The sequence below is a fragment of the Plectropomus leopardus genome, chromosome 10 (assembly GCF_008729295.1).
Source record: "Plectropomus leopardus isolate mb chromosome 10, YSFRI_Pleo_2.0, whole genome shotgun sequence".
NCBI lineage: Eukaryota > Metazoa > Chordata > Actinopteri > Perciformes > Serranidae > Plectropomus > Plectropomus leopardus.
This window is the reverse complement of record NC_056472.1, coordinates 12,015,264-12,028,505: the sequence shown is the minus strand read 5'-3', so window position 1 is coordinate 12,028,505 and position 13,242 is coordinate 12,015,264. Positions and strand designations below refer to the sequence as shown.

At 39.4% G+C, this 13,242-nt stretch overlaps 1 protein-coding gene across 1 annotated transcript; it reads left to right on the top strand.

The window, feature by feature from the left end:
* The first annotated feature begins 3,963 nt into the window (after positions 1–3,963).
* On the top strand, positions 3,964–11,371 carry LOC121949447 (high-affinity choline transporter 1-like). Its single transcript, XM_042495137.1, has 8 exons — positions 3,964–4,147; positions 4,504–4,617; positions 5,243–5,398; positions 5,494–5,642; positions 5,948–6,091; positions 6,302–6,455; positions 9,159–9,376; positions 10,710–11,371. Exons 1-8 carry the CDS (start codon positions 3,964–3,966, stop codon positions 11,361–11,363), a joined length of 1,773 nt encoding a protein of 590 aa, XP_042351071.1. The 3' UTR covers positions 11,364–11,371.
* The last annotated feature ends 1,871 nt before the right edge of the window (positions 11,372–13,242 follow it).

The following is a 13,242-nucleotide window of genomic DNA, read 5'->3' as shown; positions in this document are numbered from 1 at the left end:
GATTTTGGATATGGTAATATCAGAACTGTCTTTTTCTGACTTTAAAGGCTACAGTAAAATTGTGTAGTTTTCTGAATTTACCAGACTGTTGTAACTCTTCTTTTATTGGCCTTTTCGACTCAAGTTACTATATCCACATTACTGATGATTGTTTATCAAAAATCTCATTGCGGAAATATTTTATGAGTCAACCCAACAATATTGTTGCAATATCAATATCAAGTTATTTGGTAAAAAAAAAAAATATTGTGTGATTTTCTTCATATTGCCCACTCCTACTTGTAGTTGGGTTTAACTTTTTATAAAAGCTGATGTAAGTATAATAGTTCATTTAAAAGAAATGGATGATATTTTATCCCAGTATTCAATATTTTCGTACAAAAGAAAATAAAGTCAATGGCAGTTTCTGATGATTTCATCATAGATGAGAACTTTCCAAAATGTTTTTTATTGTTTTTATCAGCATTCTTCAAACAGCTGATTGGATATGTCAAAGGAAGAGAAAGACAGCTGTTACAACAACATTAACCGACCTGGGGATGCTTAAAAACAGAGCCACAATTGACAGTATTAGTTTGACTTGTGCTTTTCAATTAAATTTTATTTATAAAGCCAAATATCACAAATCACAATTTTCCTCCGGGTGCTTTACAATCTGCACAATATATGAAACCCTCTGTCCTTATAACCCAACAGTGAACGGGGAAAAATACATAAATATATTGACAGTAAATATACAGTATATGATAGCATATGTATATAATATTATTTGTATAATTAAAGTATAACTTAACTTTATAACAATAGCAGTAGCAGTCTTCTGGTTGTAGAAAGTCCATATATATGCTGTGACAAAATCCATTTTTTATTATTTACAGTTTAACACTTAAGAAACCCTTCTGCATTCATGAGCAACAGACAGTGGATCTCAGTCGAACTTAAACTTTCATGTACAGTGACATCTAGAATATGTTTTGTGAAGCCTGAGGAAGCCACTGGATGGCAACAAAGATCTTTTGAGAAGGCAGCCTAAAGCCCTCAGGTCGAAATTATTTTTATTTGACTTGATCAATTTATGCATATGGTGTAAGCTATAGTCAAGATGAAAGCACTGTTTATCAATGGCTCTAACATGGAGTCTATACATCATATATGTGAAATTCTTCACATTCCTGGATGCATATGTAGTTTGTGATTCATTTTAGGCTTTCCAGGCTGCTTGCTTCTAACTACCTGTAACACTGGACGTCTCTCTGAGCCTTATTTGTTGGAAAACCTTCCAATTAGAGGTGCCCTCTGTCTAGCAGCCTGTCAGCTACACAGACACTCAATTAGAGGATGTGTCACAACTCAAGCAAGTCACTTGTATTGTCCCCAGCAGTCACACTTTTCATCATTAACATCTTTACATCAAGGAGCTAATTTAGATAGTTAGTAAACAGTGTGTTTTATGGAATTCAGCTGTATAAAATGCTTGCTGTAATGATTGCTTATAGAAACTAATGCTTAAATTTGCTCTAAAAAGTGAGTTCATTTTCGAAAAATGCTACAGAAATCAAGCACTTATTAAAGCTGAAGGCGTAATGAGACAGAAAAAGCTTCACGTCAAAGCAAATGACAAATAAGGCCAAAAACTCAACTCTCTAATGGCATTGAGCTCTTATTATAGCCACATTTTTTTGGAGTGAAGGACAGCATTGCTTGGTTTGTGAGCCCTTAGTTTTAAATTTCAGCACCATGGACAGCAGCCTGAACGCTTCAATGAAACGAAGTTACTACTTCTACTGTTTTAATCATCTTTATATAATAAAAAGTGTATAGTCTTTTTAAACAGATTTATGCTTGATGCATTCAAGACTTGATTTGATAACATACGACTTCAATTGTACAAAAAAGGACCAAAATAATGTCCTGTGAGTCACCATTGCTCCTTCCTTGTGTCTCATATCTATTTCTACAAAGTTGATTTGGACGTTTTTTGGAGTGATGTATGAAAGCTGCATAGCTGCATGCGTAAAGTGGTTGATAGAAAGAAAAAGTAATCCTGTGCGTGGCTTCCACCCTCAACGTCACCATCATACAGCCAGCCTTTGCAGAAAAAACCGCTTTATCGCATAGCACCATCGTAAATCAGGCCCAAGAAGTAACCTGGCGGAGTTTCATCCATTGCCGATGTGATATTATGATATTGGAAAGCTCTCCCGAAGTGGTGGTGCGTCATGCCACTCTCTATTAGGTGCTATTTTCGTCCTGCCCTGGAAGACATTCATCCACCATCTACTCACCCTGACAGCGCCCAATAAACCCACCACTCCCATTCATCTCCACCCCCCACCCCCACCTCCACCCTCTCTCTCCGGTCCCTCGCTCTCTCCCTCTCCCTCTCTCTCCTTTTCCGACGAGCACTGGTGACTTAAAAAACAGCATATGAGAACTGGTCGTCCAAGAGGATTACTTTGTGGTTACAGTTTTCCAACAAAATCGTCTTTTTGTCACTTTGTAAATCTTCTTTTGGAGGCCCTGCCCCTGTCATCTATCCAGACCTGTTCCTCCAAAGGAAAGGTAAGATCATTTTAGTTTCTAATATTCTCTTAAACTAATATGTTTTGGCTGACTAGAACTGCATTTGACTACACTGACAGATGTTGATTTAAAGGGAGATCAATAATGCAATGCCGGCTCCGTGGAACCATGGAGTCCGCGCAACGGGGAGCTGAAACCCACAGGTTTGATTTTAGTGATGCAGCACATTGCATACTAACGCTCCTGCATCTGTTCCAGGTCTCCTCGGGCTCACGTTTTTCACTTTTTTGACGGTGCGTCACGTTTGGGCAGCATTAGTGGACTTTTACGCACAAAACAAAATCATGTCGGACCAAAAGAAACCAGTACACTTTTTAAAGAATTTAAATTTCATATTGTGTGAGTAAACTGGCAAATTAATTGGAGCAGACCATGTCTGTAATTAAGTGAGGCAGCAAGGCGCGCGTAAAATATCTTAAACTGTCTTAAAAGCTGTACAAGTGCAGCACTGATAATACCATCATTTCTAGTTTGGATTTTCTGATTCTTTCGATTTAATATCACATGATGGATTGCCGGTTGGTCCTCTGCCTTTGTGCGTCTGTTAGACACGGTAAGATTTGGCCACATTTGTTTCATGGTCATAGTGTTAAACGAAGATCAAAGTGCAAAGGGTACGAAAGTATTTTTAAAAATGTTTTTATTCATAGATGCTTTCAGCACCAGCTGGTCGTTTGTCAAACAATTTATTGGGTCGGATAAAAGACATCAGTAAGTAATTTGTTATCTCTGAGGGAAGGCTACTAAGTAAAACTAGACATGAATATAGAGCCATTTTAGTCTTAAACCTGGGTTATTCATTTCCTTTTTTTTTTTAAATTTGTAAATTGTAGTAAAACTGCAATCAGTTTTTCTCGTGTAGTGATTCACCTTTGAGGCTTGAAAAACTGAAAAAAGGCAAACCCCTAGAGTCCAGCAACAATTTGAATTTCCGCATGTTTACTTTGGTAAAGGGGGTATTTTGTGTTTGCCAAAGCTGGGCATTTGCAGTAAGCGTGAAGTTAAGCGGTGCGTAAAAAAAACATGAAATTCAAATCTGAAATGTACGCTGTATCTGGAAAGCACCGGAGTATTAATCAAATCTTGTAGTTTTCAATTTTGTTTTCTCAAAGTGTTTGGATAGGAGTGTTTTAGAGTTGATCACTGGTTAATGATTACGTTTCATGTGGGTTTAGTACTTTTAACCTGATTAAAAATGGTGGCATAGGCTTGTGTTAAAAAAAAGAAGAAGAAAAAAAGAATAATCAGATCAAAGTTACCACAGTCTAAAGACAGTCTGTTTCTTTCTTCTTTTTTTTCTTCAAAGTTCTCTCCATGATCTTCCAGTCCTCTGCGCGCACTAGCTCTTGATCTCGGCGGGAGGAAGCGGACGAAAGGAAGATGGCCATCCACGCCGAGGGTCTCGTGGCTATCGTGATCTTCTACCTCCTGATTCTGTTTGTGGGGATCTGGGCCGCGTGGAAGAACAAGAATTCCGGAGTTGGAGAGGGCGGAGACAGGAGCGAGAGCATCATGGTCGGGGGAAGAGACATCGGATTGTTCGTTGGTGGCTTCACAATGACCGGTGAGTTTTTGGTAATTGGGTGTGTTTGAATTTTTGTTTGTAAGGCTGGTATTCAACATGAGCCGTGTAGGCGTGCTGTTATTCTTTGGTGCATACAAGGTAAGAAAAAGACTATAAATTCCACCAACCCCGTCTTTTACGCACGGACAGCACTGCATTAGCTAATATAATTTATCACCACAACCTTCAGCATTACATTAATTCGATTTATGAGCACTTGAGGATGCCGCAACTTAGTTTGGATTTACACCACAAATTTAAAGCTATCACCTAAGAAGGAGGTTCCTTATTATAGCTGAATGATTTCCATCATGACTATGTGACATGTCAAACTTGTCTTTTTTTCTTGGTTTCAGCCACTTGGGTGGGTGGGGGCTACATCAATGGGACAGCAGAGTATGTCTACCTGCCAGACTATGGTCTGGCCTGGGCACAGGCACCCTTTGGTTACGCTCTCAGCCTGGTGGTAGGTAAGGAGTTGCTGCAAATTAACAGCATTGAAATACTTTTAAAAGAACCACATCTTATATTGCATGTTTTAAAACGCTTATTACAAATGATTTAAATTTGCTTTGCAACTGTTTTCCATTCAGTCTACAAAATAATTGTAGGTAGATCTATTGCACTGATCGTCATGCTTCATCATATCTCTTATGGCTTTCATTTTTGTCACTGCATCTCCGTTGTGTGGTGATACAGTGTAGACTTCAAATCAGTCTTCACACGATGCTACTCAATAATAACATAACTTTAACAATAAGCTGATATACTGTATATTACATCAGATTCATCTACTGAAACCAAGTCTCTGCTGTTTGAATTTTACTGTACGGCACTTAATCATTCACACAGCATAATGGGCTATAATGTTGTGGTAGCATTGGTATGTGATCCTCTAAGAAACACAGTATATCAAACATAAACAAGAATGTAACAGTGCTTCAATCAGAGAGAAAGAGGAAGTTCTGTAGGATCTCAAATTTTGTGTCATGTTAGTAATATAATATAATTTAATTAATTAAGGTATTGTAAAATACTCTTTGGTGGTTTCTTATTTTATTTGTCTGCCTAATTTGAGTGTCTGACATCATCCAGGTGGCCTTTTCTTTGCCAAGCCCATGCGTTCACGTGGATACGTCACCATGCTGGATCCCTTCCAGCAACTGTATGGAAAAAGGATGGGCGGCCTGCTCTTCATCCCCGCACTCATGGGGGAAATCTTCTGGTCTGCAGCCATCTTATCTGCCCTGGGTGGGTGATTATTGGACATAAATCACAACATCTCCATGTTAAAAAGAAATCTGCTTATGTGTCTAACCTAATGAACTGAACATTTTGTCCTGCAGGTGCCACTCTGAGTGTGATTGTGGACATAAACATCAACATGTCGGTGGTGATCTCGGCCCTGATTGCCATCTTCTACACACTTGTCGGAGGACTTTATTCTGTCGCATACACAGATGTGGTGCAGTTGTTCTGTATCTTTGTTGGCTTGGTGAGTTTCACTGTCGACATCTGCAGTCAGGAAGTCCAGAGTCCGCAAGGAATTCCATTAATTCCAGCAGTAAAAAAAAAAAAAATCATATTCTTTAAATCAGAGATGTCTCTCACAAGCAGGAACAAACTGATTTACATCTAAATACACTAGCCAGTATGCCTAGTATAAGATGACTTTGAAAAGTAAAAAGTAGACCTTGGATCCAATGTCAGTCAGCAGCTTTTACCATGGAAACATTAAAATCAGAGATTATCTATACAAAGATATTAATATTTGCATTTTGATTCCCTTCTCTTCGGCAGTGGATCAGCGTGCCTTTTGCCCTGTCCAATCCTGCTGTGACTGACATCAGTGTTACAGCCAAGGAAGTTGTTTACCAGTCACCCTGGCTGGGGAAGATTGAGCCTAAAGACAAATGGCTCTGGGCGGACAATTTCTGTTTGCTGGTAAGACTTTTTTTTGTCATCAAAAGATTCCCCAAGAGACAGATTACTAATATAAACTAAACTGCTTACACATTTTGTCAGTTGTTGTAGAACACTTTGGCCAGATTTGTTGAACATAGAGAAAGTTTCAGAGCTGTGCTTAGTGGTAATCTGACTGACTGTGATGCATTGGTTATGTGTCTGTATTTACGACGGTGTTTCTGTTTCTAGATCTTGGGGGGGATTCCCTGGCAGGTCTATTTTCAACGGGTTCTTTCTGCCTCTTCAGCTACCTACGCCCAGGTCCTTTCCTTCCTGGCTGCCTTCGGCTGCTTGGTCATGGCTGTCCCTTCTGTCCTAATAGGAGCAATAGGGGCCTCCACTGGTAAATGCATGCACACAAACACACAAACTGCAGTTTAGCTCAACTTAAAGGTCCCATATTATGCTAATTTTCAGGTTCATACTTGTATTTAGGGTTTCTACTAGAAAGTGTTTACATGCTTCAATTTGCAAAAACACATATTGTTTTCCTACACTGTCTGTCTGAATATGCCTGTATTCACCCAGTCTGAAATTCTCCACTTTAGTACTTGTCTCTTTAGGCTCCCCCATGCTGTTAAAGCCCTCTGGTCCAGTTGGTCAGCATTTCCAGGTCTTCCACGTCCGCGCTCTCTTCGTCTTTGTACCGTCATTGCAGCCAGAAATAACTGTGGCCTTTATATAGTATAGTTGTGACATCACAACTTCACGAAGTCCTGATGGCTCATTTAATATGCACAGTTTCTGAATATGGACAGTGGATTTTGATACTTTCATATTCTTTCATAGTCTTTATATACCACCCACACCTGCTTTATAATAAGAAAAGATATGGAAATCTGACTTTTAGAACATGGGACCTTTAAAGTTATTTTGGATCCATAGTACTTAATTTCTGTTAGTGAGGTTTTTTTTGTGGATGCTTTTGTGTCGTAATTTAAGCTTTTCAAATCAGACCATGTGGAAGTTGAGGTAAAAGCAGTTTGTTTTATAAAAGAAAAGAAAGGTGAGCTCTTGCTGAATATATTCCAATAGCTAGCACATATCATGCACCAAAACCAAACTAGAAGGGCCTTAAAATAGGCCATTCATTTTTATTTGTCTTTGAAAATCTAATACTAGCATTAGATTTCATCATTTTTTATTAGATTCATTCATTGTATAAAATACCATTCAGGTTGTAAATGGAAGTAAGCAAAGTATGCTTTAGCAATGGTCAATTGGTCGATTACATGTGATTTACATCTGGATAAATTATGCAAAAATGACCAAACTGCATTGTCACCCAATACTTCTCTTCTACACACACAGTTGCTTCTGGATTGCAGCTGTTAAATCACAGATGAACACAAACATCATCAGACACTGATCCATGAATAATGTGCATCCACACAGGCACACACACTGATTAAGCAGTTAATGAAAGATCACAAGACAATCGAAACATCCAAGAATCTGATCCTTTATTCAAACAGGAAATTGTGATCAAAGGAAACATGATGTCTTCATGGGCCGTTTGCACCCCCAGCAGCTTTATTTTCAGATGTGTAAATGCAGATGCATACAGTATCTGGAGGGTAAACAACATCAGATGGATCCTGTCACGACAGGCAGAGGAGAGAGTCATCAGACCATGCCGATTTAGTGAATATTCCATCTGAAGAGGAGCTAATTAATCTGGTCTGTCTGAAGCTGTTTCATGTATAACCAGCACTAATCAAATATCCAGAGGAGGGAAAGACAGACACAGATTTTATACCTCTGGAGGCTGAAAGAATAGAAGAAAGATATAGGATGTCAGAAGCTTTAGGTTGGAAAGAGAAATAGAGATCCAATGTCCCACTGAAAGGGACAATTGCCAGTCTCAGTTTTGAATAATGAGAGACATTCATGGTCCCCAGATGATGACACTTAATGACTTTTCCTCATAAGGTGCACATGTGTTTGACTAACATAGCTCAATAGGTTGGACTGACATGAAATTTCACATTCATGTTCCCATCAGGATGAAATAACGTCTGGTTATCCCCTGACTTCTCATCTAGCACCATCGTCAGGTCAAAAATTAAATTTCTAAACAAATACTTGCAAAATGATTACTATGGTCTAGTGCTTAATAGCAGCTGTTAGCTGGCTAAGATGCCAAACTGTGAGGGTAATTATTCTGAAATTTCTGCTAAACACATGTTAGCACTGTCGCCATGAGCTCTGAGCACAATAGCCAGAATAAATGTTAGCGATGAACATTTCTGAAAACCACTGATACCTCACATTTACAGGTTTCATATGTAGCACATATGTTGAAACTTTATATTTAAATTGTACGTTGTGACAATGCTGTGGTTAACATGTAGTTAGGTCATGTCAAAAAAATCACTTGGCTAGGGTTAGTTCATGTTTTGGCATAACATACCTGGTTTGGTCACTACAAACACAGCTGGAAATGTCCCAAACTCTTATTGAAAAATAGCTGCTTTTGTGGGTTCACACCATCCACTATCTCCCTACTTCTCAAAGCAAGAAACTCATCTCATATGCATCTCATCCCGACATTGATAATCCCTGCTATACTTCAGCAGACAGACGTGTAAGGCCCTTTCATTTCTTAGCTGCTAAAACAGATCCACAGAGAGCATAATAATAAGGTCTCAAAGTCGAGCCTTTTGTCTGAGAAGCTAAGGGGATCAGCACAAAAATTGAGTGGTTCAGTTTTATTAAATCCACTTAAAATAAATTGCCAAAAGTTAGCAAGGAACATGATTTATTCATCTCAAATTAGGAACTTGCACCAAATACAGCCTGCTCAACCTCAGACAAATCTTTCCTTTTTTTTTTTTTTGTTGTCACTGCATTTTTTTTGTTGTTTGTAATAATTTAGTTTTAATAAATCTGGCATTTTCTGTAAATGTGCACGTAGATAATCCTAGTATGCTCAGAATGTTACAGCATGTTATAAGAGGTCAAAACCACATCATTTTACTTTTTTTCACATTTGCATGTTTTACAACAGTGCATTTTTGACCATGTTTCCTTTTCCTTCTTTCAGACTGGAACCAGACTACCTATGGGTACCTCCCTCCGAAGGATAAGGATCAATCAGACATGATCCTTCCCATAGTGCTTCAGTACCTCTGCCCGCCCTACGTCTCCTTCTTTGGTCTGGGGGCGGTGTCTGCTGCGGTCATGTCATCTGCAGACTCATCCATTCTCTCAGCCAGCTCCATGTTTGCCAGGAACATCTATCAGCTCGCCTTTCGGCAGTCGGTAAGAGTGTCAACAGTAACACCAACGCACATCTGCACAGTTTAAGCCAGTGGTTGCAAGCATCAATCAAATAATCAATAAAGCAATTCTAGTTTCATGCCAGTGGTTTATAAATGTCAGATGATTGTACTTCCTGAACATACAAAACAAAACCCCAACAAACAAACAAACAAACATTCGCACAGAAATGTCCAGACAAAAATTCTTAAAAAATTACAGCAGATTATGTATTTATCCCCAGTTGAAATATGACATGAAATATGTGTCTTGATGTTAGCCGCGTAGCAGGGATGGCAGTTGGTCTGAAATATCTCAGATGGATTGTTGTGACATTTTGTACCGCAGACACTGATGGTTGACAACAAATCAGATTCCTCATGTCTTTGGTGACCCTTTGACTTCTCTAGTGCCGCTATCAGGGGGACTCTTTAGATATAGACAGTTATCTCTTGCTCAGGATGTATTGTACAAATTTTGATGATCTTCTGACTTTCCAATTTAGCAACAATGATCGGGTCAAAATTTAAATTAGTTAATTTGTTTTCAAATAGTCTCAGCTTTGTGTTTCAAGGAGTTGTATGTGACATTCAGATTCATCATTCATCATTCATTAATAAAGCAGCAAACATCTATTTGCAATGTAAAGATAAAGTGAAGTAATGGCGTCCTGAGCTGAGAAAAAGTTATGCTCCCTCTGTATGAGTTGTAATTGGAGCTTCTCTGCTCATTGATGTGGTAGCCAGTCCAGAGGTGCACCCTTGTTCATCCATGTGAGTGCATTCCCCTTGCTAGCTAATAGCCGTCACTAGACACTGCGCTTATACAGTGGTCACTGCAGATAAGGCCATCCCAACCCACTGTGTAGGGTTGGTGAAATTGCGGAAACGTAATACTCTCCTCGATTAGCTCTGTCAGCACTATTGCCATTGTTAGCACTGTTTCTGCTGTTAGCACCACCAGCTCAGCCACCTCCATGCTAAAAGCCATGTGCAGGCAACCCTTGCTCCAATTTCTGCATCATAAATATGCTCTCAATATTCTATAGCGGCTCTATGGATAATAAGCAAGCTATCATGCTGAAATATGATGCTGAACATTACGCCTGCTAAATAACAGCAGGTTGGCATTTTATTCGTGAGCATGTTTGCTAACATTGGCACTTGATTCAAAGCACCACTGTGCCCAAATACAGCTCATAGGGCTGTTTGCTTATCTGTAGTCTTGTTTTAATATGACCTCTCTCTTCAGACCTTTACCTTACATTCTCAACCTTGTTTTCCCCTCATTTTATATTTTCCTCTTCACTCTATTATCTTTCTCTTCTCTCCTCCAGGCCTCAGATAGTGAGATTGTTTGGGTGATGCGCTTCACCATCTTTGTATTTGGAGCTCTCGCCACTGCTATGGCGTTGTTAACAGGATCCGTGTATGGCCTGTGGTATCTGAGCTCCGACTTGGTCTACGTCATCATCTTTCCCCAACTTCTCAGTGTGTTATTTGTCAAGGGCACCAACACTTATGGCTCTGTGGCAGCCTATGTATTTGGTCTTTTGCTGCGCATTGGTGGAGGGGAGCCCTACCTCAAACTCCCTCCCTTCATCTACTACCCTGGTTGGGTGACCCAGGAGAGGATCCATCACCTCACTGGGGATGTAGAGCACTTTATCCAGCAGAGGTTTCCGTTCAAGACAGTGTCCATGCTGGCATCCTTTTTGGCAAATGTGGCCTTTTCTTACCTGACAAAGTACCTATTTGAAAGCGGTATGTTGTCACATAAGTACGACTTCCTGGATGCTGTGGTGTCCAAGCATAGCAAGGAGATCATGGACAAAGCTACACTGGTGAGCAACCACGATAATATCATTCTTTCAGAGATGGCACCCGTCAACCAGGCCCTGGGTGCATCACTCGCTGGGACTTTCATCAACACAGAGGTACTCAGTGATGATGGTGCATCCAGTCCAGAGGCTTTTCAGAATGAAAACTAGGCTACAAAGGCACAAAGAAAACTAGAATCGAGGAATCTGAAGAAGATGGAATAATCTAAGAGGCATTGACATTCTTCAGGATACTTGCTACTGCCGCACTAGAGGCCAAGTCAGCAGATATCTGCTGTGGCCTCTGAGTGACTCCACAAGTTTATTCAAGCTGATGACATGGTGCCTCCTTCTTTTTTAAGGTCCCTTGCCTAGAACCAGGATGTTGACTGTCAATCAGCTGTGTGACGCATACCATACTCAATCTTTTTTTAAATCATGACTCTGTGAATCTACAACCACTACAACCACTTTAATTTAAGTGCTTGCCACAGTGATCAAAGGTACTTTCAGGGGAAAACAAAGCGTGACTGCAGTGGACATCAACGTCTGCAAGAGTTTGCTGTGGGTAATGAGAATAGTGCAATATCTAACCAAGGAATTGTGTCCATGTCTACATAGCAGTGTGTGTGTGTTGACATACTTGTGTACACCTTACAACAAAGCCGTGAATGCTCCAGAACCTTTTCAGACTTTGAGTTTTAAGTTTGCGTAGAGTAAATTTATTAATAGAGCAATAATATTTGTAGGATCTATGTTGTATAGATAGATACATTGTACTAAATGTGCATGTAACTGTCATTGTTTTTAACTTTAAGACCAATAGATATGTCTTTCTATTTAGTTTTACTCATTTTTGTTTCATTTTTACCTTACTCTTAATCCTCCTGTCATTGTCGCTCATTCCAGACCCAGTAAATGTTGAATAGAACCAGACGCCACAATTATATAACCAAACCCTTGACTCACCAAACTGAAAGTTATTAGATGATTCTGCAGATTACATTCAGTCATAACATTCTGTAAGGTTCACTGCCAACATGAAACTAATAGTTCTTGCAGCATTTCCATTTTGCAACTACGATATGGTTGAGATACCATCAAGAGCCACTTGATAATGTAAGTCCAAAATTCTCTTTCCTTTTATCTCTATTTTGGTCTCCACCAACTCCTAAGGCTCTTAAGCTGTTAAATTATCATCTACGTTAACCAGCCAGTCACTAACCATGGCAGGTAGAGTACAATGCATTTATCACTGTTGTGTTGGAAACAGCTGCCTTCGGTGGCTAATAATTAGGTTAATGACAGCGATGTCACTCTGTGGACTCAACATATCCTCACACAGCAGTTCATGTGATCTCCTATAAATTAGCGCCCCACAAATGAAATTAAGTCCTTGACCTAAGGTTATGTCATTTACGTGAGGTTGCGGAGGAGGTTAGGTTTAGGCAAGTAAAGTTAACACGGTTAGGTTTAGGAAAATAAGCATGGTGAGGATGTAAGTTCACATGGTTACAGACACCGGTCTTCTGGGGGAACGTCTCTCCACCACCCCCACCTCCCTTATAACCAGACTGCTCTGGACTATTTCCTTCTTTACTTCTGTTAGTGCATTGGTCACATGGTTGCACCCTTCCAAAATACAAGGGTTACGCACAAATTGCTGGTGCATTACTTGTTACAGGAAAACATACAAACGCTGCATGAGAACAGCCTGGTGGTCTGCAGAGTCAAGTGATAATTATCTATCACTTCAAGGTCATTAGTCATTTAATCAATCTTTTTACTATAAAAAATGTTCACAAAGCATTAAAGAAAAATAATGGTTATAGTTAAACATAAAAATAATAAAGGGACACAAACATGACTTATTGGTGTCAAAGTGAAATACATTAAATATCCTCCACTGCCTTTGACTCCAAATTTTTGGCAGTGAAGGTTTGCAGAGGATGTAAAATGTGTATTGCAGAATTATCATGTATGAATGGAATTCCATAAGGTCATCAGCTTTCATACAGACCACTCTGATGTACACAAATTCAACTATCAA

Bases quoted from the DNA above. Each gene is read 5' to 3' on its own strand.
- LOC121949447 (XM_042495137.1), top strand. From the start codon at position 3,964: ATGGCCATCCACGCCGAGGGTCTCGTGGCTATCGTGATCTTCTACCTC. The intron at 5,643-5,947 runs GTGAGTTTCACT...TCTCTTCGGCAG, and splicing joins TCTGTATCTTTGTTGGCTTG to TGGATCAGCGTGCCTTTTGC. The intron at 6,092-6,301 runs GTAAGACTTTTT...TTCTGTTTCTAG, and splicing joins CGGACAATTTCTGTTTGCTG to ATCTTGGGGGGGATTCCCTG.